The 24,630-nt window shown below is 35.5% G+C and overlaps 1 protein-coding gene across 6 annotated transcripts in view; it reads left to right on the top strand.

The window, feature by feature from the left end:
* The window catches only part of DMXL1 (Dmx like 1), an 86,114-nt gene that overhangs the window by 48,715 nt on the left and 12,769 nt on the right, over positions 1-24,630 (top strand). For 4 of the 6 annotated variants that reach the window (XR_012648891.1, XR_012648890.1, XM_075019964.1 and 1 more), the window contains exons 24-38: positions 451-1,529; positions 1,792-1,983; positions 3,237-3,313; positions 3,501-3,628; positions 5,406-5,654; positions 6,033-6,146; positions 14,504-14,667; positions 15,648-15,787; positions 16,118-16,203; positions 18,054-18,255; positions 19,536-19,653; positions 20,945-21,007; positions 22,884-22,970; positions 23,603-23,724; positions 23,840-23,981. Coding sequence is in view for 4 of the 6 variants with exons in the window: in XM_075019964.1 (XP_074876065.1) it covers positions 451-1,529; positions 1,792-1,983; positions 3,237-3,313; positions 3,501-3,628; positions 5,406-5,654; positions 6,033-6,146; positions 14,504-14,667; positions 15,648-15,787; positions 16,118-16,203; positions 18,054-18,255; positions 19,536-19,653; positions 20,945-21,007; positions 22,884-22,970; positions 23,603-23,724; positions 23,840-23,981 (2,963 nt within the window). In the remaining 2 variants the exon portion in view is untranslated. The remainder of the gene's footprint in view (positions 1-450; positions 1,530-1,791; positions 1,984-3,236; positions 3,314-3,500; positions 3,629-5,405; positions 5,655-6,032; positions 6,147-14,503; positions 14,668-15,647; positions 15,788-16,117; positions 16,204-18,053; positions 18,256-19,535; positions 19,654-20,944; positions 21,008-22,883; positions 22,971-23,602; positions 23,725-23,839; positions 23,982-24,630) is intronic. The other 2 variants (XM_075019966.1, XM_075019965.1) reach the window with 1 other exon arrangement.

Genomic DNA, 24,630 nt, shown 5'->3' with positions numbered 1-24,630 from the left:
TAAGAGGTAGACAAAATAAAAAATAGTAATCCAAAATTTTAAAAAAGACTTTTTTTCTTTAAGTAAAAATCTTTAGTAAGATGTTACATCTTATTGTCATTTAGCAATGGAGACTTAAGAAGTCTAAACTGAACAGGAAAGTGGTCCTGTCTGACTGCAGTAGAACTGGCCTGACTGCAAGGAAAAGAAATGGCAGCTGTTTTAAATTAAAGGTCTCACCTGCTCTCCCACTCAAGCTTCTCTTTTTAGTAGTGATTAGGTTTGGCAATGTCCTCCCTCCAAAGATATTCAAATGATAAAGGTGCAAAGGAAGGTGATAAGGGGGGTGCAATGAGGTAAACAATAGAATGAATATTAAGACCTAATAGCCTTTTGATTAATTTAGAACTTTTCAGATGGATTATTTCATACAGAACAGTAGATTTTCCTCATGTTGCAATATCTTTTCAGATGGAGATGGCTTATCAAGTTGTAACCCTGCAGTATTTAACTTCTATAACTACTTAAGAACACATCCTCTCTTGTTGAGACGTCATTTTGGCTCTTCTGATACATCTTCCACACACATTTGCCTAACAGTAGAAAATGGATTAGCTGACAAAATCAACCTAGGCGAAAGACGGCTGTTTTTCACCACTGCATATGCTCATCTAAAAGCTGGTTGTCCTATGTTGGCCTTAGAAGTGTTATCAAAGATGCCGAAAGTTGTCAAGAGGTCAAAGTCATTCTGTAGATCCCCTAGTTTAATGGATACTAGTAAAGATTTCTCACCATCTTCTCCAGTTAAAGAGTTGGAAACAAAAGAACCATTTTCCAGTGTTGATTGGTCACAGCCAGTATTGAATGGTCTAGGTTCATCTTCAGATTGCTCATCAGGAAAACATTCAAGTTCAACTCTTTCCTTTGACTGGAGCCAGCCAAGTGTGGCGTTCCAAGATGAACACTTGAAACTGCAGTCAGACAGTGATGATAGTGAAGAGTCTTCCCTAGTAATGAAAGAGCTAAAACCTTTGAAGAAAACTGAAAAATTATATGAAACAAGTTCTAGCTACACAGAATCTTTTAGTGTAGTTGATGACAAAGATATTCTAAGTCCATCAGAAGATATAATTTCAGCACAGCTGAAGTTTAGAGCGTGCCTGAAAATTCTTACTGTAGAGCTTCGTACACTGTCCACTGGTTATGAAGTAGATGGTGGGAAGTTGAGGTATCAGCTTTACCAGTGGCTTGAAAGAGAAGTGGTAGCTCTTCAAAAGACCTGTGATTATAGTGTTGAAGTAGAAGAGATACAGTCAGGAATTTGTGTTATGCCAGAGGAAGCTACGTTACATGAAAATACTGAAGACTTAGCTGATGAGCAAAAAAATATGCTACAGAAAGAAGACTTTCAGAGAAGACGTCAATGGCTTCTGAAATACCAGTCTCTCCTAAGAATGTTCCTTAGTTACTGTATACTTCATGGCTCTCATGGTGGAGGTTTGGCATCTGTCAGAATGGAGTTAATTCTGCTATTGCAGGAATCTCAGCAGGTATGTGGGGGAGCTTAGTTTGTGTCTTCTCTGCTTCAGGTTTGTTGTAGATTTTTTTAAATGTGTTTCCTATTATTGTTGAAGTTTTCCTACTATAGCATGCACCTTTTTTATAATAATGTAACACTGTTTTTAACATGTTATGTTTTCTGTAGGTTATGAGTTTTTTATTGTTTAGAATTCCCCTCTCCTCCTTCAAAAGTTCTTGTGTTCTCTTTAGGAAGCTATACTATCACTTTGTGTGTTTCTTGCTTGATTTTAGGAGCAGTCAATACAGATACCATCCAGCCCTCTACCAGAGCAAAGCTCCATACCTCTTCTATTTGCTTGCACAGCTAGTGCCAAAACAGTGGTGGCTAATCCGTTGCTACATCTTGGTAACTTAACTCATGATATATTACATACCATAATAAACCTGGATTCGCCACCTCATCCAGATGCTCAGAACAGCAAGGTGTGTATTTTTTTGTAGTTGTTTGGGTTTGTTGTTGTCATTGTCTGGTTGGCTGAGGTCATGAATCTTTTTCTGACAGCATGAAGACTCTCTGGTGTGCCTACCAGTGACAAGTAATAAAACTGTGGAGCAAATATTTTCTGTAGTACTTATCTTGGGCTAAAATAATGTCCACTCATTATTACTTATTGTTGAGCTGCTGAGCATCTGGTTCAACAAGCTGAAGCAGATTGGCCTCTCAGGACTGGGTATTGTCCAAGATGACATCTGTTATGGAAAACATGTTGTACTACGTGATCAGTGTCACATTTTTCTTTATGATGATATGATCATTACTTCTGTTATATTAATGGTAAACTCTGCATTTTAGTCCTAGACCTAAGTAAAATTAAGTTTTGAAGTATAAAAACTGATTGTTAGCAAAGTGCAGTAAACTCAGATTTTCTTGTGAAACAGTATGTATGTTCATACAGTAAAATATAGTCTGTTTTTTTAAGTTGTTTCTGTAAGATTTCTTCTGTATTTCACACTGTATTGGAAACCAAACTTTAAAGTGTTAGGTTAAATCTTTCCCGAAGTTCTGTATGCGTTAGGTCCCAAATCATGTTTACTCTTAACTAGGGTTTTCTAGAGAGTGCTCAAGAGATTGCTCAGTTCCTACTCTGTGCTTTGTTTCAGAGGGAACAGACAAATAAGTATAATAAACTCATTCTTTTAACGGAATGTTTTTGATCAACAGATTCTCTAGCTCTGTAAGTGTATTTTGTGATACATTAAGAAAAGTATCAGCTATGGTAAAAATAGTGATCAGTGTGATACTGAGTGTGTGTCTGAGAGCTGCACAAGAATTGATCAAAAACTAAGCTGCATTATAACTTTCATTCTGAAGCAAAGCTTTTTTATTCTGAGCCAGCATATTGCTACTCTTAGGGTATAATCACTTACAACTGCTGTATAGAGGTTTAATATGTTGCTCTTTCTTAACTGAAAACATTGCAGCTAGAGCTGATCTGTGGTTATGGCTTGGTGGGGTGAGCAAGTGCTTCCCAATCCCTTTCATTGCAAAATGAATTGATTTATCTGACAGGAATTCTGAAGAGAAGGTGGCTTTCTAAGTGATTTTTGCCATAAGTGCTTACATCTTCCATACTCAGTGCTTGTTTCACTGTTACCAATCTGTATGCATGAAAGACTGTGATACTAACCACTGTTAATCTTGAGTGTAATATGTTCTATAAAACTTTGTCTTACAGATATATGTAATGCATACCTTGGCAGCGTCACTCTCTGCTTGCATCTACCAATGTCTTTGTGATGGCCACAGCTACAGGTAAAGGTCTATGAAAAGTACTTTTTAGAGAATGGTCAGCACTGTCTCACTGTAGTGATGGTCTAATAGATAGTGCACGGAAGGCAGTGCTCACACCTGCCTACATCTGGAAAGGTCTATCACTTGAATAGTTTTAAACATAACTTTTTTTTTTATAAATACGACATCCCACTTTTCTGTTTCACAGCTCATTTCAAGCAAATCAGTTCACTGGAACAGTGTATCAGACAGTGCTATTAACTCAGCGCCATTCTCTAAGAACAACAAGCTTAGAAGAAACAGTGACTCCCAATACATCACCTGCTCAGTGGCCAGGTATCTAGAGTTGATTTGTTTTTTTCCTCTTAAGGAAAACTTAATTGTCTGGATCCACTGTAAGAGCATGTAGCTATGCTCTGGACTTTCTAGTAGTATTTGTAACATCTGTGTGGTAAAAATAAGTTCTTACAATAAAATTTTATTTGCTTTTTTCGAAGGCTCTAAGCTAGTAATTCTGGTTATTCACTAACTTAAGTTGATTTATATTGCTTTCTCTTGCTAAAAAATGTTAGTGGGGGCTCTAGTAAAGGGCAAGTAAACAGAAAGTAGGGTGAAGTGTGGTCCTGTGCTCTACTTGCTCCCCCTGCAGGCAACAGATCAGTCTCTCCGTTATTCTACTTCCTTACTCTTGAAAAGGACTTGAAAGGCTATCTTAGTTTGTGCTCCATCTCAGAATTTCTGATTGTAACTTATGTGCAACTTTTGAACTAACTTGACACTACTGACAATAAGAAGTTTATAACGAATTATGGTTTTCTGTAGCTCTAAAAGCCACGTAGGACTTCAGGTAATTCTGTGCTGGGTTCTGTGCTAATGAAGCTACACTGGTCACATTAGAGGGAGTGTAAGCTATGTAGTATATGTCTACGAGCTTCAGTTTACGGGACTAACTCTAATGTAAGTGTAACCAAGAAATATGCTTTCATATTATGGGATTTGTTTTTTCAATAAAAAAATCTCACATTAAGTCTTTTGGAGAACCTTAAGCAGTTTTTGTGTTTCATGCTATACTGTTTTTTCTTTTCCGCAAAACATTTTGTCACTGAACCTACAGATTTTAGAGAGAAATTGGATTGTCATCTGTTTTCTCCTTATTTCATTAGTTAGAGATTTAAATTTCTGATGAATGAGACAAGGGATTATTAGCAGTTGTGCATATAGGTAACATCACCTTGAACTGATCTTTTTTTAAATAGCTTTACATGCTTTATGTGCAAATGGGTGTGTATGACCCAAAGCAGAATTCTTTGGCCACTGCTATTTGTATTTTCGCTTATGTGTGCAAAGTGACACAGTTGGAGCCACATCTGAAATTCCACAACTTTTTGTGGGTGCATAAAAACACTACAAGATATTTAATACTTCAGTGAAAGAACACTTGTCAGACAATGCATAGTTCGAGTTGATGCCTGTGATTTTTGGTTGGTTTTACCACTGTAAAGTGAGAACATAGCATTTCAACTTAGTGTAAACTGGTGAAACAAGCACCACGAGAAAGTCAATGACCACATTAGTATTTTTATTTTACGTACAAGATTTGGATGCTATGTATTGAATATACTGTGAGGCACTGGATTAAAAGTAGACAATAAAGAGCTAACCCTTTGCTGAAAGAATTGAGGAGCCAGAAAAGAGAGAGCTTGAGACATGGGGTGAAGAAAGATTAATGTTGGTAATGTAACTAAATGTTGTATTGTAGGGTTTCACTACCAGGGAGTTGAATTAAAGCTGCCACTCTTTTATTTAAGATATATCCCCAAATTTGAGTGCTTTTTTGTGATTCCCCCCCTCCCCCTTATTCTTGAAAAGTTTCTATGTGTTTCTTTGTAACTTTTTGTCCAAAACATGAAGCTGAAAAGCTATAATAAACTGTTAAAAATAAATAGCATGCCACTTTCTCCTGGAGTTTTCCATTTCCTCTAAAATTTAGAGTTTTTCTACACTAGAAGGTACCAAGTAATGTAGGTTGCCAGTCAAAATACCCATGATAATCCAGAGTATGTTCACACACACATGTGTGTGTTTCTTTTTTTTTCTTCTTTCTTATAAACAGGTATAACAGCTCTAATACGTCTCTTGAATTCTGCTGGTGAAGAAGCCCAGCCAGGTCTCACCATTTTACTTTGTGAAATTCTAACTGCAGTCTATCTGAGTCTGTTCATCCATGGCCTAGCAACACATTCTAGCAATGAACTGTATAGAATTATGGCTCATCCACTTAACAACAAAATGTGGTCTGCTGTCTTTGGAGGAGGAGCTCATATGCCCAACAGAGGACAACTGCAATTAAAGACAAAAACTGGTTAGTTCTGTTGTTTTATTTGTGTTTGTCTTCTGGGTTTTTTACAAAAATGATGTGACTCCTGAAAGCTTCAGAGTGATTGCTTTAAGCAGCTCATGTTCAGTACAAATTCAATATGTTTTTAGATCTGCAAAGAAAAACAAGGATCTAAAGTTATTGGCATAGATACTGTGTAGAAGAGAGAAATGAATGTTATTGAAATAAGGTTTCCAAGTAGCACAATTGCTGTAATGTGAGGGGGTTAAGTTCCTCTTAAAGAGAAAATTTTTAGTACTATTACAGCCTAGTTTTTAATGTTAATTTTAAAGCTTTCTAGTTATCTCATAACAGGAGTATATTCCCATTTTACAAATGCAGTATGTTTTCTCTTTTTGGCAGGTAGGCACTTCCCAATGCCTAGCCCACATCAGGTAGTAGTGTTCTCCATGGAATGCGTGGGGTTTTCCAAATCCCTTACTGCCTTCAGTACTCATAGTCCTACCAAATCTTCAGGCAAGATACTAGATTTAGTACTAGGACTTTACATGCAGTTTGCTATGTGTGATTTTTTTGCATATGTAGAAAGACAGAAAAACTTCTGCTTGCAAGCCATGACATCAAAATTTAAAGCAAAGTTTTGTAATTAAAGCAGCAGTTGAATTGGGCCTTTCTAAAAAAGAAAATCGCAGTGCTATTGTATTCTTACTACACTTAATTTGAAATCAATATTAAATATAATATGACTTTGACCATGGTTTGAAAGAATCAGAAGTGTTTCATATCTTTGTTGGAGAGCTGCTTGTTTTGCTTTTTGAATATAAGCATTATTATGCATGTGGATTTCTAAGAGTTCATTCTAGACATTACAAAGAAAAAGTGTCTTGTTGATATTCAGTTTTGATAGTCTGAGAACCCTTTAGGAAAGTAAACAACCTTCAAGTTTTAAATTCAGGTGATTATAAATTATCCTGAGGTCCAGAATGAATTCTGTAATGCTTTTCTTTTTGGTACAGATTTGTGCTTTGTAATTTAGTTGGACTTCTATAAAACCAAGAACAAAAATCGTACAGATTTTCTAACTTTTTAAAAGGAAGATTTTGTAAAGGTAAATTTACTTAGACTATGGTGACTTTGTACATCACATCTGAATAAATATATATATAATATATAACTTTAATTATTATATAATGTTTATTATTATATTGTAATTCTTGATATTAGATGTGTGTTACATGTCTTAACTTGCAGTTAAGGAAAACTGAAAATGTAGTCTTTTTAAATACAGACTTTGTCAGACGTTTTCTCTGTGGTATTGAATAAATATTCCTCATGATCATTTTGTTAAGGTAAATTTGCCATATCAGAATAGTTGGAAGGTAGAACTGACTTTTGTTGGCAATTCTATGTTTCCTAGGTGTTGGTAACTGTACACTGAGCTGTCTTAATGCTGCTGCTGCTACTGTTGTCCCGCAAGCAGGGTTCAATACCCAGTGTGCAATAAGCCCATCTTATACACAGAGCTGAGATATTTATTTATTTTATGTTTGCGCAAAGTTGTTTGCTAGATGATAATTCCACAAAGCTAGCACACCACGGAACTACAACTTATTTATTCTGTTACATGATTAGTAAAAACCCACCTAAATTTATGTTCATTGGTTAGTAGTCACCATCTCATGTACTATTGGTTAGTTATATTTAAATTAGCCTTGCTCGCTATGTAAATTAGTAAGCGTGCTCCTTGCAGGTGTGGGAGGGCAAGTCTTTTCAGTCTTGAATTGAGTCCGTGTTCCTGATCTTCCCATGTTTCCCTAGTTCATGCTGCTTTGGCAATCATCTAGCTTTCAGGCCTTCTGGAGCAGGATGTTTCCTTTTTATCACCTTTTTAGTTCTCCTCTAAGGGCATAGTTGTTAATAAGTTAGGATACAAAGTAACCAGGCCTGCATAGGGAAACTATTGAGTAATGGTCCTTCTTAAAGGACAATGCATCATGTTTAACCCTAAATTAAGCAGTATCACCACAGCCTAGGCATTAACTCAGCTACATGGGTACACTACTACTGTTTTAAAGTGATAAGATAATTGGTTTTACTTAGAAATGTATTCTGAGATGTATGCTAAATGCCTGTCTTTATGTTTTTCTTAAAAATGAATGCTGGCTGTCTGATCACAGAATTAATAAAACTGTGGCTGGAAGAATCAAGAAGCTGAAGCTGAAAATTTAGGGGCAGAAGGGACCTTTTTAAATACTAATATGCAGGGATAATCAAACCCTGGAAAAGGGGTCTAGAGGGGTTGCAGAGTCTCCATCTTCGGAGTTATTCAAAACTTGAACAAACTAGGCCATCACCTAGGTCAGCCCTGTTCTGAGCAAGGGTTTGGACCAGATCCCTTCCAACCTATGTAATTCTAGGATTCTGTAGTTCTATTATTTGTTTTAAATGCATGTATATTTAGAGCAAATTTGGGGAAAAGAATTTTGGAGAAACATCTCTCTCTGACACTGTAAATTAAAAAAAAAAAAAGGAAGAAAGGAAAAAAATTAGAACCCCAGTGAGGCAGAGGAGTCAGATTAAAATCAGCTATATTTTTGTGCCTTTACTGTTATCTCTTACTTTTTCTTCTGACACTTAGGAATGAACACTTGGAAGTGACTGAAATGCTTGTTCCAGTCAACTATGGCACGTTCTTCCATAACGTGATTTAGATTTATATAACTTCCCATTTTGTTATGCATAACATATACTCTCTTCTCCTAAGTTTATTTTTAGACTCTTGTGAATGTTTTCACTCCCTAACAGAGATCAAAAGCCAAAAATTCTTAAAACTAAAAATTCTAATATAGTAACACTATATGTCCTGCATGTCTTCTCTCCTTGTCCTTCCAATCCTTTAGCACTTTGAATGTGCATGTTGACCTCCAAGTTTCAAACTTGTTTTAAGAGATTATAGTACTATGTGCAGTGCTGGCCAATAAAGTTATATGATTTCCCTTTCTGCTCTTTGCTTTAGTTGACTTGAGCATATAATATTTTTGGATATAAAATTTCTCTTAAATAAATATGATTTTTTTTTAGACACAAACTAAAAAATAGGAACCAAAAAATACTTCCTGGTAGTCTTGTAAAATCCTGGCCTCTGTTAGGAATTAGTTTGTATGAAAAACTATTGTTTTATTGCCTCTTTCACAGTAAAGATCAGACAAAGCATAGCAGTTTGAATACTTTTTTAGAGCTGCCTGACATGTTATACTTTCCAGCCATGTTTCTTGTTTTTGCAGTTACAGCAAATGTTTTGATAAATGAGGTTAGCATTTGAGAATTTACATTATGTCTTAAAATTGTGGGTATGTTTTGTTTTCAAAGAGGCAATTAGCATCTGAAAAATAACCCTATTGTTGATTACAGTAGATCTTTCAGAATCATATTTACCATATAGGTTCTCTTCTAAACTGCCTCAGAAAACTGTTTTGCAACTCAAGTCTATATAGAGATGGTAGGTTCTCTATAATCCAGAGGGTTCTTAAAGGTTTGAATTTTGCTTTAACAGTTAGAAATCCATAATTTCATATCATATATTCAATTTTTCCATGCTACAAGAGTAAATTAAATGCAAACCTACTTCCCAAGCTTGAGTATTTTACAAGTATACTTCATAGACTTAAAGTTGTCATTTTGGGTTTCAGATGCAGAAGATCAGAAATCTGATAATACTTGACTATAAAGATGAGTTGTTTTTCTCTGCTGACTTTCCTACCTTTCTGAGCAATTAAAGTTTTAACACAAAGGTTATTTCAGAGTACTTTGCTAGGGGGAAATGATAAACTGTCAGCTCTTACTGTGGTGAGTTTTGCTTAATAGGCCAGGGGTTTTGAGAAACAAATGCTTTGATAGTGAGGATGTGCACATAAAACTTATCCATAGGATGTGCAGTCCTGCTGTCAGTCTTATGCATGTATTTCTCTTGTTAGATCCTCTGAATTAATTTGTAGTTTTCACTTGCTCTCCACAAAGCGTTATTCATAACCTCCTAGAAAGCATTCTGCAATTACAGATTTTATAAATGTTTGATTTAGGGTAACAGAGCATCTAAGCAGAAGATGAATTTGGTGTTTGGCCAAGTTTTGCTTAGGCAATTGTAAAGAAAAAACAAACCCTTAGAACTCTTGCACTTATCTGCTTGCTGTACCTACTGTGAGATAGGTTTCATCCAGGATCTAAAACGAAACAACAAAAACGGAACTTGCATTAGTAGTGCCTCTGCCTTAGAAGCTTTCTGCTACTCAGTTTCACCAGTAATCTGAAACAACAGTGAAAAGTCTTCATATTTAGATATCTCCATGAATAGCTTAATCTCAGAATGGATGAAAGGATACAGATTCCTCAAGTTTTAAAGCCTTTCAGCTTGTGTAAGGACCTACAACAGCCATGCCAAACTGCTCCTTTTTAATGCAGAATTCCCTGTGGTACTGTTAGTAGTGGAAACTGACATCAATGTGAGAATAATTGCCTTGAATTCCAGCTCAGAATTAGAGACTGCAATATTTGGCTTGGTTTCTTACAGTACTTTGGAGTACTGAGTACTTCATTACTTGTGTGGCCTTTCTATTCTATATTAAAGACTTTGTCTTCTCACTCTTACTGTCTTATTCTTGGTTAAGTCACCCATTAAAATAGATTAGAAGTTTGACTTGAAGTGTTTGCACTGTGAATGATGGAGTTGTTTTGGCTCAGTAAAAGAAGCCTTAGATGGTCAGAATAGGAAATGTCAACAAAGTTTGTGTATGCCACCAAGTATTTAGTTGTGCTTATATAATTTTTTTGAGAGGTTTCCATTCACTGCTTATTGAAATGCCTACAAGGTATATAATGTCTTCAGAAACATCTGGAAGTTTAATATATACTTGCCTTGAGCTTTTCAGTGAATCACTACTCATTAAATGGTGCATAAATGCAACAAAGAATTCATAGTCTTGTGTACATACAGTAATCAAACTGCAGCTTATGGGACTTAATTGCAGTTGCTACTGTTGAGTGCTAATTCATTAAATTCATCACCTTGGCCACATGAGCCATGACCCGTGAGTAAGCAGAATATCATGCTGAAAACTTCAGGATTTGTAACCTTGCAAAATGCAAATACTTCTTCAGTTTGAAGTTGAAATGTCCAGCACTGTAGACTTTCACCAAGCTACTGTTCTAGTTGGCTTTCATAACTTCCCAAAGAATTACAGAAATCTGTGCAGGGCTTTAGACTTACTAAAACAATTCGAGGTGTGATTCAAAATCACTATTTCTTTGTCATGTCTCTGTTATTCCACTCTGTTCTGGGCTTCAGCAGTACTGATATTTGTTGATGCCTGCACTCAAGGGTGATGCTTTGTAAGAGGAGGTTTTCATAATTTTATCTTGCTTAATGAAGACTTGCATCTTTATTAGGAAGTTGGAGTGTTGATGCTTCATGCCTGCACACTGTCTTCAATAAAAAACAGTAACTCTGACATGCATTTTAGTTTTTGGGGGAAATTGAAAGAGATCTACCTTTTAGCTCTTCCTGGGAAGGTGAAAGAGAGGTGATGTGGGCAACAGGTCTTTGAAATATCATTGCATGTGTCGGATCTTGGGAGAAATAGAAGCATTTTCCTTGTCTGAAATATTGCAATATTCTTGGAAAAGTAACTTAAATTTTATATTTGTCTTATCTTTGGTCCCATTTTACTTATAAAAGTTTTGAATGCAAAAAACATGTAAAGGAGTTTTAACTAGTAATAAATGAGAAATCTGAAAGTGAATATAATTGCTGATTTGAAATTCCAAATGACAAAGTTGGATTTTTAATGAATTTATTAACTTATTTAAAGATTTTTAGAATTTAAAAAAAAAGAAATTGGCATTAGTAGCATGTATTTCAAACCACTTAGATGGTTATACTTTAATTTGCCTTAAATATTGACATTTTTTTTGTAATGGCTAGCCTTCAGTGTTCTTAAAAATACAAAGAATGATACAGCAGAATGGAAAAGAAATATTTGCTTTTTGAATTCTGCTTAGAAAAACAAGCTGCAAGCATATACTTGCTTATTTCTGTATTACGCAACACTTGCTCCTTATTTCATGCCTAGTGAATTTCTATTTTTTTTAAGCAGTTGCTAAAAATTCATACAGTTATGCATGTGCATGCTCTTCTTAGCTGATGAGCTTTAAGTAATGAAATGAAAATGCATTGTACTGCAGCTATTATTTGCAACTTTAGTACAGGTAAGTGGATTTCAAATAATAACCCTAACAGGAAAGAAAGTAGTTGTGATACAGTACAATAGTGCAACACAAACTGTTAAAATATCCCAGTTTCAAGATGAAAGAAGAGATGTTGTCTTCAGCTTTTATTAGATTCTATATATAAATTTTTAGTTTACCTGCTTGTAGTAGTAATGGTTGACTTCATACATGGTCAGAAATGTTTTTGAAAATCCTTGGAAAAACAATTCTTTTTCTGGTCCAAAAGTTACCAGAAGTTATGAAAAATTCCATCAGCCACTGTGAATACAGAGAATTTGCCCATGGCGGGGGGGACGGGGAGGAGATGGGATCATAGTTGTGAGGTATACAAAACCCAAAAGGTTTTTTTAAAAAAAATCAACTTGCATCTTACCTCCCTCAGAGTTTACGGTTGGCTAAGTTTGTGTTATGAGCATGTAAGTCTTATTGTGGAAAATAATTGTTCTTAAATGAGTGCTGTTTTTCTTTTGTCCAGAGTGTTAGACCTTCTGTTTTCAAGTGATTGGAGTACCCATAAGAGTTTTGAAGGAAATAGTCTTTCAAGCATCTATCAAGATTCAAAAGTTTCCTATGGATAAAACAAGTAAACCAAAAAAATAAGGGTATAGGAAAACTTTTTTGTAGCAGTTCACTCCAGGCATACACAGGGGTGCTGCCTCTTTTTGTGCCATCCCCAGCATTATTAACAGGAGATGGTGATTTCAGAAGCTTCAGTGGAAGTTAGTTTTGTGGGCCCTTGTTAGAAGAAGGGAGTAAGGAAGATTGAAACAATAAAGCACCCATTTGCATTTGTAATGTTCACATTAAGTCATCCTTGCAACCCGTGGCCCAACATGTTGATGCTTGAACTCAGTGACAGGGATATCTAATCTCCAGGTCAGCTCTTTCAGCCTGCGGATTTGCTTTCTTGGAGCCTATTTATTACTTGCGAGCCTATTTATTACTGCTTTTACATCAGCAAAAGACTCAAATTATCTGTAACCCATTTACTTTACAATTCCCCTTTACTTAAGAGGTGTTTAGGTGAGATCTTTTATGACTAACTGCCTGGTTTTATTATTGCTCTGTGCAAAACACAAAACCCACTTAATTAAACAAGAAACAACCAAAAAGTTTTTCTGTACTTTTCTTCCCCAACTGCTTTTTCTTGCACTTAAACTTAAGTGTGTTCTGTGATTCCTTTGGGTGATGTCATAGTTTTCAAACCTTAACTGGAAAAGGGACATTTTGAAATGCTTAAGAAAAAAGTAAATGTTCAGTACTTGGTTAAATAGGTGTTGAGATTTTTTGAGACTTCAAAAGGCAGTTCAAAAAATCAGCTCTTTTTATCTTAATGTTTTAGCTTTTTTTGTTTTACCTAAGTCTTGAACCCATTCAATTGTTTCACTATAAAAACTAATCTCCATGCATTACATGTATCTACTTGAAAATACAAAAACAATTTTACAATCAAGTAGGAAATGGATCCAAGTCCATTTTGTCTGTGATGGAAGATGAATGAAGGCCACCATGTTGTATCAAATTCCAAATATGATTCTGTTTCTCCCTTGTCCCTTCTACTTCAGAAGTGTTCTGGAGAGCCAGAACACTAACTTACTGTTCAGGGACAGTGACAATCAATATGATTCCTTCTCTACTAACAAAAAGGCTATATTGCAATACAATTCACCTACTAAGAACCAGAATGATTTCAGGGTATCAGATGTTTATGTGAGCCTCTAAGTAAGCCGTTACTTTTTCCACATTTGTGCAGTTGATACTTCTCAATTAATAAGAAAATAAGGGATCTGAAATGAGGCTTGCTTGTTCATTCATTTGTGATATCAATGCATTAAGATATTTCTGATAGCTTGGATGAGCTGTTTCCTTCAGTACTGTAATCATCAAGAATATAATTCAAATACATCTCTCATAGACACTTCTTATTCTAAAAAAAGTCAATGTTGGGGAAGTGAGGGGACCCCTCAAGTTACGGTATTATTACAAATAATTGGTCCTTTCCTGTTTGAGTTATATATTGGATTGTATTAGTTAAAATGGGATATTTTATATTTGCTGGAGAAATATATTGTCAGGACATACGGATTTATCAGAATTATACTGTTTAGAAAAAAGTACAGACCTCTCCTGGAAGGAGACACGGAGTTAAAACTTGGAATAGGAATGGCAAGCCTAGGTATTGGCACTATGTATTCTGAAAGCCAAGACTCTTGGCTTGTCTTAAAACTCAAGGGTAATCAGTGCTCAGTAGTGCTTATTAAAGTAATTTAGTTTTGCAGTGTTCTTGCCTGAGCAACAATATTTGTCATCTTTGTAGGAGGAAAGCTGCTAATGCAGTTATGCATGTACCTTACTATTCTATATTATTTGTGCTGGGAGTTTTCCCCTTCTGGAGTTCTCGTTATGTATTAGTTTTGTATATTTGAGGATTAACATTCTGTGTGCTTATTTTCTATAGAAATATTAAGATAAAATTCTGAAAACTTGTAAAGAGAAATATTTTTACTTTGTATTATAAATCCCTTTATAAAAGCAGTAGGGAGGTGGAGTGGACAATTTAAAGCAATATCCTCTATTTCCTTCCTCTGTAGATGATGGAGAGAAACACCAAAAACATTACAGCCTTTCATCAAAAACCTGTCCAAAAGAGAGTTCTCAGTTGCCTGCATTGCCATTGGTAGATCAAGAATCTCCCTCTTACAAAGAAAGATTTATTCCTCCTGAGCTTAGCATCTGGGATTATTTCATTGCAAAGGTAATTTTTTGCTATTATGACAGTTAAATATCTTCTATCAATTCTGGAATGGTAATTTTTTTCTTCTAAGTCTTTATTCTAGGTATTAATTTAGGTGCGTGATAGAAGCTGCCTGGCTTTATTACTCGTGTTTAGCTTTTTCTAAAACGCTGTCTATAAGTATTTTTGAACACTTCTTAAAACCTGTTATTGTGAAATTAATTTGTTTTCAGATAATGGTATGAACAAAACATATTGCTTTTTACAGTTGCAGAGTACAAATAATATGGGTAATTATGCATCAGCTGTTTAGATGAACAAGGAAGTGAGAAGCTTTTTATCATCTATTTCAAATGGGTGACATAGATGTGTATACTTACTAGAAATCAAATTATGTTGCTTTCTGTCAAGTCTGCTGTGGCAGATCTTTCTTTGTAGAAAGTTACATAATGGTATGGAGTTGTATGGCACATTTCTATATCAAATATTAGCCATATCAGCAAGGACAAAAAAGTAATGGCAAAGACTGAATAACACAGTGGGGCACTGATGGTGGACTACTTATAAATATTTAACTCTGTAGACAGGAGATAGGATTTTCTTGTTCTTTAGTCCTCTGAGCCCTTGGAAGAATTAGGGAGAAAATACACTGGTGGTTTTGGCTTCTTTCTGACAAACAACAAGCTTGTGTGTCCTATGTGTGGTTTGATATATATGATGTGAAAGTAAAGCAAAATAAGAATTGGAAAACTGTTAGTATTTTCATTTTCGGCATTAGAATTTTGAGTAATGTAAAAAATAGTTAAGCTGTTAAAGTATACAGTGCTCACGGACAGTTACCCTTTTGATGTACAAACTCCAAGTGTTAGTAAATAGAGTAAGATTATATGCCTGCTTTTTTATGAAAAGCATTAAATATTATAATGCTGTATTATTTGAAAGATAAGTTAAAACTAGATATTGGCTAGAAGATACTCAAGGAACATTGTTTCAATTTTTAGCCTTTTCTTCCATCGCAAAGTAGAGTGGAATATGATTCAGAAGAGAGTCAGGAAAGTGGTGAAGATGATGAAGACATTGATGGAGGTGTGTTTGCATCAAATTCACATAATCAAGAGCATTCTAATTCAAATTCATACAGGTGAGTAACTTCTGAATATAAGATGTTCTGGAATGGCTAGGCTTGCATTTCTGGCCTTTTACTTTTGAGATAATATGCCAGTTAATTGATATTTCATGGCAGTGTGTTACCTAGACTTAGTAGTTAATTTTTCACAATGATTATTTTACTCATTTTATTAATACATGGTATAGTCACTTTTGAATTCAAAGTATCTATAATATTCTAAAATACTATTTGTAGTTTTTAGCAGTTTATAATGGTGATTTAAAGCTCTAAATTTATATCCTAATTCTGAATAAGTGAGAAATTTATTTTCTTGTTAGTAAACGACTTGTGCTTTCTTGTTAGTTGGTCACTCATGAGATTGGCAATGGTTCAGCTGGTACTTCACAATTTGAAGATTTTCTACCCTTTGGCTGGACATGATCTTTCAGGTAATAAGCGGCAGAGCTGTCTTTTCGTACTTATTAGCCACATTTAAAATCAGTAATTTGTTAAATAATATATATGTTGTAGCTTTATTTTCAGTTCAAAAGTTCTTAATTTTTCCATGATCTAGGAATAATTGTTCTGATACTGTTCATCATACAGGTATATTTATGAAATAATATGGTGGGTGAGTAAGATGAGTAGGTGAGAAGGAATACTTAGTAGATAGCAGAAGTCTCTGCATGCTTAGTTTTTTCTTAGCCTCTTAGTCATACAAGAATGTTTACAATATTTATTTCTTGGTGGAAACCCTGTAGTTTTCTGTAATTCAAGTTAAATCATTCCTACTCCTTGTTTCATAGAATCATGGAATGGTTTATGTTGGAAGGGACCTTTAAAGATGATCTAGTCCAAGCCCTCTGTCTTTGACTAGATTGTGTTGCTCAAAGCCCTGTCCAACCTGACCTTGAATCTCTCCAGGGATGAGGCATCTACAGCTTCTCTGGCAACCTGTTCCAGTGTCTCACCATCCTCATCATAAAAAATTTCTTCCTTATATCTAATCTAAATCTACTGTCTTTTTTAGTTTATAACCACTATTCCTTCTCCATCTTTTTTGTAAGTCCTGTTTAAGTATTGAAAGGCTGGAATAAGATCTCCCTGGAGCTCTTCTCCAGGCTGAACAACCCCAACTCTCACAGCCTTTTTTTCCATAGGAGAGGTGTTCCACCCCTCTGATCACTTTTGAGGTCCTCCTCTGGACCTGCTCAAACAGGTCCATGTCTGTGTTGTACTGGGAGCCCCAGAGCTGGATGCAGTACTCCAGGTGGGGTCCCATGAGAATAAATTAGAGGGTGCAGATCACCTTCCTCACCCTTACTGGCCACCCTTCTTTTGATGTAGCCCAGGGTACGGATGGCTTTCTGGGCTGCAACTGCACATTGCCAGCTCATGTCCAATTTTTCATCCACCGGTATCTGCAAGTCCTTCTCTGCAGGGATGCTCTCGCTCCAGTTGTCACTCAGTCTGTATTGATACTGGTGATTGCCCATATCTAGGTGCAGGACCTTGCACTTGTCCATGTTGAACTTCATGAGGTTCACATGCGCCCACTCCCCAAGGTTGTCAACGTCCCCCTGGAAGGCATCGCTTCCCTCTAGCAAATCAACTGCACCGCTCAGCTTGGTGTTATCTGCAAACTTGCTGGGGGTGAACTCACTACCACTGTCTATGTCCTTGTCAAAGATGTTGAACAGTACTGATCCCAATACTCAACCTTGAGGGACACCACTAGTTACTGATCTCCATTTGGACATTGAACCATTGACTGTAACTCTTTTTTTGATGCACTCATTCAGCCAATTCCTTATCCATCAAATAGTCCATCCATCAAATCCATATTGCTCCAATTTAGAGGTAAGGATGTTGTGTGAGACCTTGTCAAAGGCCTTACGGAAGTCAAAAGTAGAGGATATCAGTTGCTCTTCCCTTGCCCACCAGTGCAGCCAGTCCATCACAGAATGCCAGCAGATTAGTTGGGCACGATTCGCCCTTTGTGAAGCCATGCTGGTTTTCTCATCACCTGCCTGTCATTCATATGCGTTGACATAGCTTCCAGGAGGATCTCTTCCATGATATTTCATTTCCATCAGCATTGGAGAAGTCTGTTCCTGTATTTAGCAATGATAGTACAAAGCAGTTCATCTTTTTATACTTGCAAATATGAAGATGAGGTTTGAATAAAGCTTACTTTTGGAGATATTTGAAATATACTGCAGCTTTCTAGCAGTGGGATTATCTTTGCCAACGTTATAATGGAGAAGGAAAGTTTATTATTGTTTACTTGTCTTTCTAGAGCTTCCAGTTAGCTCCCCAATATGCCATGCAGTTTTGAAAACACTACAGCGCTGGGAACAAGTTCTTCTCAGACGTCTTGAGCTATATGGGGGTCCACCTCAATATTATATTTCAGTTCATGCTTCTGAAGATGCTCTAGCTGCTGGTCCTGCGTTGCTTCGCCATAAAACTTTACTTGAGCCTACAAACACTCCATTCAGGTGAGTCTAATTTCTATAAACACTGACTATAATATCTTTAATATACATCAAGCATTATGTTGTTAGTGCATGTGGTAGACCATAATTCAATAACTATATAATGCCAGTTTCTGGATTTGCTCTAATGCATTGTGAAATTGTGGGTACACATCAGAACTCGTGCATCTCTGGTCCAAAGCAAGATCAGGAAAAACAATCAAAACTTTCAACATTTTTAAAGTTCTTTTATTGAAGCTTAACATACTGGTTTTGAGTGTCTCTGTGGAAACACTATGGCTGACAATAAAGAACAATGAATTTGCCCTGAGAGAATAATTAAGGATGAGTGACAATGAATTAAATAATTGCCCCACCTTTGGAGGGAATATAATTACATTCTTATCAGTATTTTTTCCTAAAATCAGAGAAGAAATATATACTATTTTTAATATTTGCATAGTTGTGACTCCACATAATTGCATGTTTAGCCAGAAAAGTGTGCTCAGTTTCTTAAACTGTCACTTCTTAAACAGATTTCTGCCTTTTTAATCTTATTAACACCTGTGGTGGCAGAATCAACAGAAAGTCTGCCTTTTGTAAAATACGTCACAGTTGTCATATTTAGTTTCAGTAACTTGAGTTGATTAAAAAGGAACATCTTAACATATATCTGCTGCTTGGCATTATTTTTAAATTATGATTTAAAGCAATTCAGGGTTTGATGGTTTTTGGCCTGCTATAAGCAGCTATATTTGTATTTACAAGTTTTATTTGAGCATACAGTTTCTAGGGATGAGCATAAACATTTGAAGTCTGATCTGATTCTACAGTCCTTCTGATTTTGTTACTGAAAAGTCGTGGTAGTTTCAGGGATTTTACACAGCTGATGAAGTGTTCATAGCAGGAAGTGTTAGTCATTCATTGTCCATGTGATAGAAGCACTCACTAGCAATAAACAGAAATGATTCATGTTGTAAAGAATGAGGTGAACTAATAAATAATCTGTATGCTGACCTTATTGTTCTGTGATCTCTTTAAAGAGATTTTTCCTCACTGTCCGAAGATAGGAGGTGAAAATGCTACATGTTCTTTTCCTTCTTCCTTTTGTATCTTCTCTCACACATAGGTTTATCAGGAAGATCGTACTAGAATGCTTCTGAATAGGTCTTGTGCAGTGTTCACAGAGCTGTAGTTTTTGGTTCAGCATTTCTCCTGACTATTGTTTGATTAGAATATAAGATATTGCAGTCTTTTGTAAGTATGAGCATGATGTAAATATTTATTTCAACTTTGTTCTGTAGATCTAACAGTCATGTTGCACTGTCTGTGAAGAGGCTGTGGCAGTACTTGGTTAAACAGGAAGAAGTCCAGGAAACCTTTATCAGAAATATTTTTACAAAGAAGCGATGCATAAATGAGGTTGGTATGGTATACAAAATGCATAAAATATTGCAGGTCAATCTATGAGCTTTTACTTAAGTTATTTGGCTGGCTTGTTTACTTTCTAGAGCATGAGTGGATAATATACTTGGCTATGACTCTAAATCTACAGTATTTCATATTAAAAATCTTTGTCCATTGTTTCATTGAAAACAAAAATCAGTCTTTGACTGTAGACTGACAACAGCATTTAGCTACAGTCAGCCTGTTTGTTAAGATCAGTATAAAAGCCACCTCAAAAGAATGACAAACTTCATAATTTCAAAGATTAAAAACATAACCTAATCAGCCAAACTTCTAAAACTTTGTGTTTGTCCCTACCACAGTCATCCTAGGTTTATCCACTGGTTTCAATCATGTTTATGATTCAACTTTAATAAGAAAAATGGCCATACAACAGTTAATATTTCTGTCCTTGACAACTTGTCCCAGTGTCTAGCTGGATTCCAGGTTGCAGATTCAGTTAAATTTTTTAAAGTTGTGGTTCTGTAGTGGAGTTTTGCACATTTTCTCCCTCTTTAGTTGCTCCTTTTCTGTCTCACCCTACTCCCAATAATTTGAAAAAGTCACTTGTATTATGGAAGAACTATGGAGTAGCAGAAACATAGGAGAAGGAGGCAGATCTAAACAAATTAAACATGCAGGAAAAGAGTATTCATGACTATTAAAGCCATGGCAGCAAAGAGTTCTGTATGAGCTAATCTTTGTCCTGTTCCAAATAGAATATTAGCTTCTTTTGAGTATTTGTGCCTAATTGTGTTCACTACAGACTGCAGTTAAAAGGAATATTGTTCCTTTTGTCTTGTCCTTTGAAGATGCACCATTTCTAATCGTGTCTTATGTTAATGCAGCCATGTTGCTATGGAAAGATATTTTGGAATATTTTAGATGTGCTTTATATGTTTCCAAGTAGGATCATTGACAGCTTTACACAGCATAGGTATGTTGGCTTTATTTGTATGCTCTTGTTGGTTGCTGATAAAATGTCAGTGGAGATTGCTTATTTTCAAAGAAATTTCACTTCTAAGATGGACAAGATGCTGTTAGTGCAGAATAGGTAAATCAGTGTCTTCTGTACTGAATATAGAGCTCAGAGTTTGATAATTACTGTTACTACATAAATTGCATATGTGCGTGTGTGCAACATGCTGTTGTGTTTCAATTGTTCTGTGTTGGGGTAAACAACAAGGAATTAAGGATTTCCTTGATACCTTGTGTGTTATGTTTTATCTTTATTCTTTGTTCTGTGGTTGTTCTTTCCTTGGTGAAGTCATTAGAGGAGCACAGTGAAACCATGAAAAATTCTGTGGTGGAGGAACCCATCGTCAATAAGGTACAGAGTAGTAATGCTCAAATTATTTAGACCTTACGTCATTATGAAATATTACCTTTTTGAAATGGTGCTGATCTCCCTCAAAAAAATCTTTGCTGATACAGCAAATAAAGTTAAAAATTCAGTTTTGCAAGAAATTGAGTTAAACTAGGCTTGTTATAAACCCTATCTGAAACTAAATGTATCTTAGAAGCTGGATTAAACAACCAGGTAAGAACAATATGTATTATCAAATTCCATAGCTATGCCAAGCAAAGAGCTGAGGCTGAGATTTGCCCAGGTGAATAATATTCAGTAGTACTATGGGAACATAGCATGTACAGGACGTTTCACCAGTATGAGATGGCTAGAATAGTTACCTATAAGTGAAGGTGGTTAAGTGAAGTTAGAGCAGTTTGTGTTGCATGATACTAGTTTGCTACAAAAATTTTCACTAAGCCTTAGTTTTAAGATGGTGACAAATGTACCCATATAGCAACTTTATAGCAACTTTCTTAAAAGATTGGTATGAGAGACTAAAAAGGTATAAGAGTTTGCATTTCTAGGCATAGAAAGACTGTATTCTTCAGGCTTTTTTTTACAAAACTAGTGAGAAGACAGAAATAAGAATGCCCTGTGATGTCCTTGGGCTACCTTGTTACTAATTATGCAGCGAAGTAGTATTAGCAAGTAGGTAATTGGAACTGACTGGGGAAAAAATAATCTTGATTTTATGCAGGTTTGTTCAGCACACAACACAGATCATGTTTCTGGATCTGTTTGTCACTGCAGTTTTGTGCAATCTTGCATACACTGGAGTATCAAATTTTTTTTTAATCTTAAAATAGGTGTTCTACTTCATGGTGTATAACAGCCCCAGACTTTTCAGATTTGAAAAAGACTGTTTGCAGTTCTTTGACAGCACCATCTTAGTTTTTTAAACTAAAATATCCTTGTTTAAGTCTTTTGAAGACCAAAGAAATAAGAAATTGAAGGGGAGAGGCTAGGAAACAGTAGTTGTGGAATAATTCTTTATGTTTTGAAGAAAATACAAAATTTTATATTTGTAGTTCAGGTTTGAATTTTTATGTTACCATTTGTTTGGCAATGCCTTTTTTTTTTTTACTGTAAAATTATTTTGTAACTACAACAGACTGGAGTCTGTAATCTATCAGATTAATACTTGCAATGCTGAGCTCTTTAATTTTGAACAGGAGTACTGCAGTGCTGATAGAGTTTAGAGTTTTGTTGTGTGCTGGCATATACCTGCATGCATTTCTAAAATACAAAAAGGTAGACAAGATACAAATACAACAATAGATCACATTAAGGAAAAAGAAAAGGTGATAGTAAAAAATTTGTGTTACTGGATTGTGCAGGATTCCAGATTTATTTAATTGTGGAGAATGGTGAATAAGTAAGCTGACAAAGTAAGAATTTATTTTCCTGCTCAGGATCTTGTCTGCACCTTCTTTTGGACTATTGCATGAGTTTCAGTGGCAAAAAGTGTTTGCTAAGAGCATGAGAAGATTCAGAAAATTTTTTTAAGAACAAAGCATCAAGACTCAATTTTTATCAACAACCCCAAGTATGCATGTAGCCTCACTGGTTTTCAGCATTCCTGAAAAGCTTGAGAACAAACACAATAATGTGACTTCTGTGACACAATAAGCTTGCTGTGGTAATCTCAACAGGGCAGTGAGAAGCTAGATTGCTACACAAGAAACAGGTTTACCCTAATTATTACAGGTTATATTTGTCATGTTTTCTTAGAATTAAAATTGAGAAAAAAATACGTGAAACTTTATATGATCCAGTGTTTGGTCTGTGTACTTCCAGTAAAAAGAAGTGTTGCATAGAAGTTTGCATTTAAATATGCTTTACTTTTTAAATACAGATAGAAACAGATTGTGGATACCCAGAAGGCAAGGCAAGAATAATCCATAAAGAGTCTGACATCATTACTGCTTTTGCAGTCAATAAGGTGAGTATAAAGAAGGTAGGATAATCTAATTGTGTTGTACTTCCACCAGGTGTAGTCCCAATGTGAATGGTTGAGATATCCTGCTACTCTTTGCGCTCTCTTCTCTAAAGCACTTCATAATTATCTTTTTGTAATTAAACAGTTCTACTACCAGTTGTCTTTTTTCTGTTGTACAATGGATTGAGCGAAGGGAGTGGTGGCCTATACTTTTTCTTTAAGCTTGTGTGTAGGAGTATTTTTCTTCTGTCAAAGACAACCAGCAAGTCATCTTTTCTTCTCCTGTTTAACTATTTAAACCTTAACTAGTGGAGGAGGGGAGCTTGGTTGCAAGCATTGTAGTATAGTTATGTCTTGCTTATCCTCTGAGGAAGGCAAGGAGAAACTAAAGCTGCTTGAGAGAAGCATAAAATACAAATACTGTGTGATGCTACCCCAGATGCAAATAAACTTTTAAGACAGAAATGTCAAGTTTAGACAGTTTATCTATATGGATTTGTAGACATAAATATTTGGGTTTTATAAATTGACTAAGCGTATGTTTTTGTGAACTGTACCATAACCAGAGAATCAAAAAAACCCACCTTTTTGAGTATACCTTTTGTATCTGCCTCTCTGTGTGTTACTTTTTTCAGGCAAATCGGAACTGCATTGCAATAGCATCGAGTCATGACATTCAAGAATTAGATGTTTCTGCGATTTTAGCTACACAAATCTATACCTGGGTTGATGATGATGTGGAAATAGAAAATAAAGGGTATACTTTCTATGTTTCCAATATCACAGCTTGACTGTGTATAAATCAATGTAACAAAGCATGGTATTTAATGTTGTTGTTTTCAATCTAACTTATAATGTTGTTTCATTTATAGGGCTGATGATTTCTTAGTTATACATGCTCGTGATGATCTGGTAAATGTTCAGGGAACCACTCCTTATACTCATAGTAATCCCGGCACACCTATCAATATGCCTTGGCTTGGTAGTACACAAACTGGCAGGGGTGCATCTGTGGTAAGTTGCTTGTCAAAGATTAGCCTTATGTACTCTATCTACTGCTCTCCTTCTGTCTGTTCAGTGTTGCTGGTTATATTTTACAATTAGCGTGTAAGTAAATGTAGCTTTTCTGTGTATTCAAGACGAGCTGGAATTTTTTGTAATCATCCGATTATACTACACAGAATTGAAGATAGACCAGCTGAGCAAGCAAAGTTTTTAGTCAAGCCATATATGCTTTCTTTACTTAAGATACATTGTTTAAAAATAAAGAATCAGGGTTCAGGTAAGAAGTTACAGCTTAAATTGTCCTTTAATGACTTGAAGCCAAATACTGTATCTGAAAAGCATATATTCGGGAGATTTCAGGATGTAAATTTGTAAAGATTGGATAGACATACTTGTGTGAAATATCAGGGTAGCTTCTATTTTAAGCATAATCTTAAGTTTCATTCCGAGTTCCAGACTATTCCAGTTTTTATTTAAAAGTAAATACCAAATTCTGCTTTACTACAAAGTACCATTGTAGTGCACTGTATATTAGTATGAGCCTGTATTATAGAAAGGACAGCAAATGAACTTCTAAAGTGGATTTCACTGGCAGGACAGAGGCTTCAAATGAAATTAATTAAACTCTGGAAACTGAGCAACTTGAACTTGGGAGAAA

The sequence above is a fragment of the Buteo buteo genome, chromosome Z (genome assembly GCF_964188355.1).
Source record: "Buteo buteo chromosome Z, bButBut1.hap1.1, whole genome shotgun sequence".
NCBI classification, from domain to species: domain Eukaryota; kingdom Metazoa; phylum Chordata; class Aves; order Accipitriformes; family Accipitridae; genus Buteo; species Buteo buteo.
This window is presented reverse-complemented; position numbering and strand designations above follow the sequence as displayed.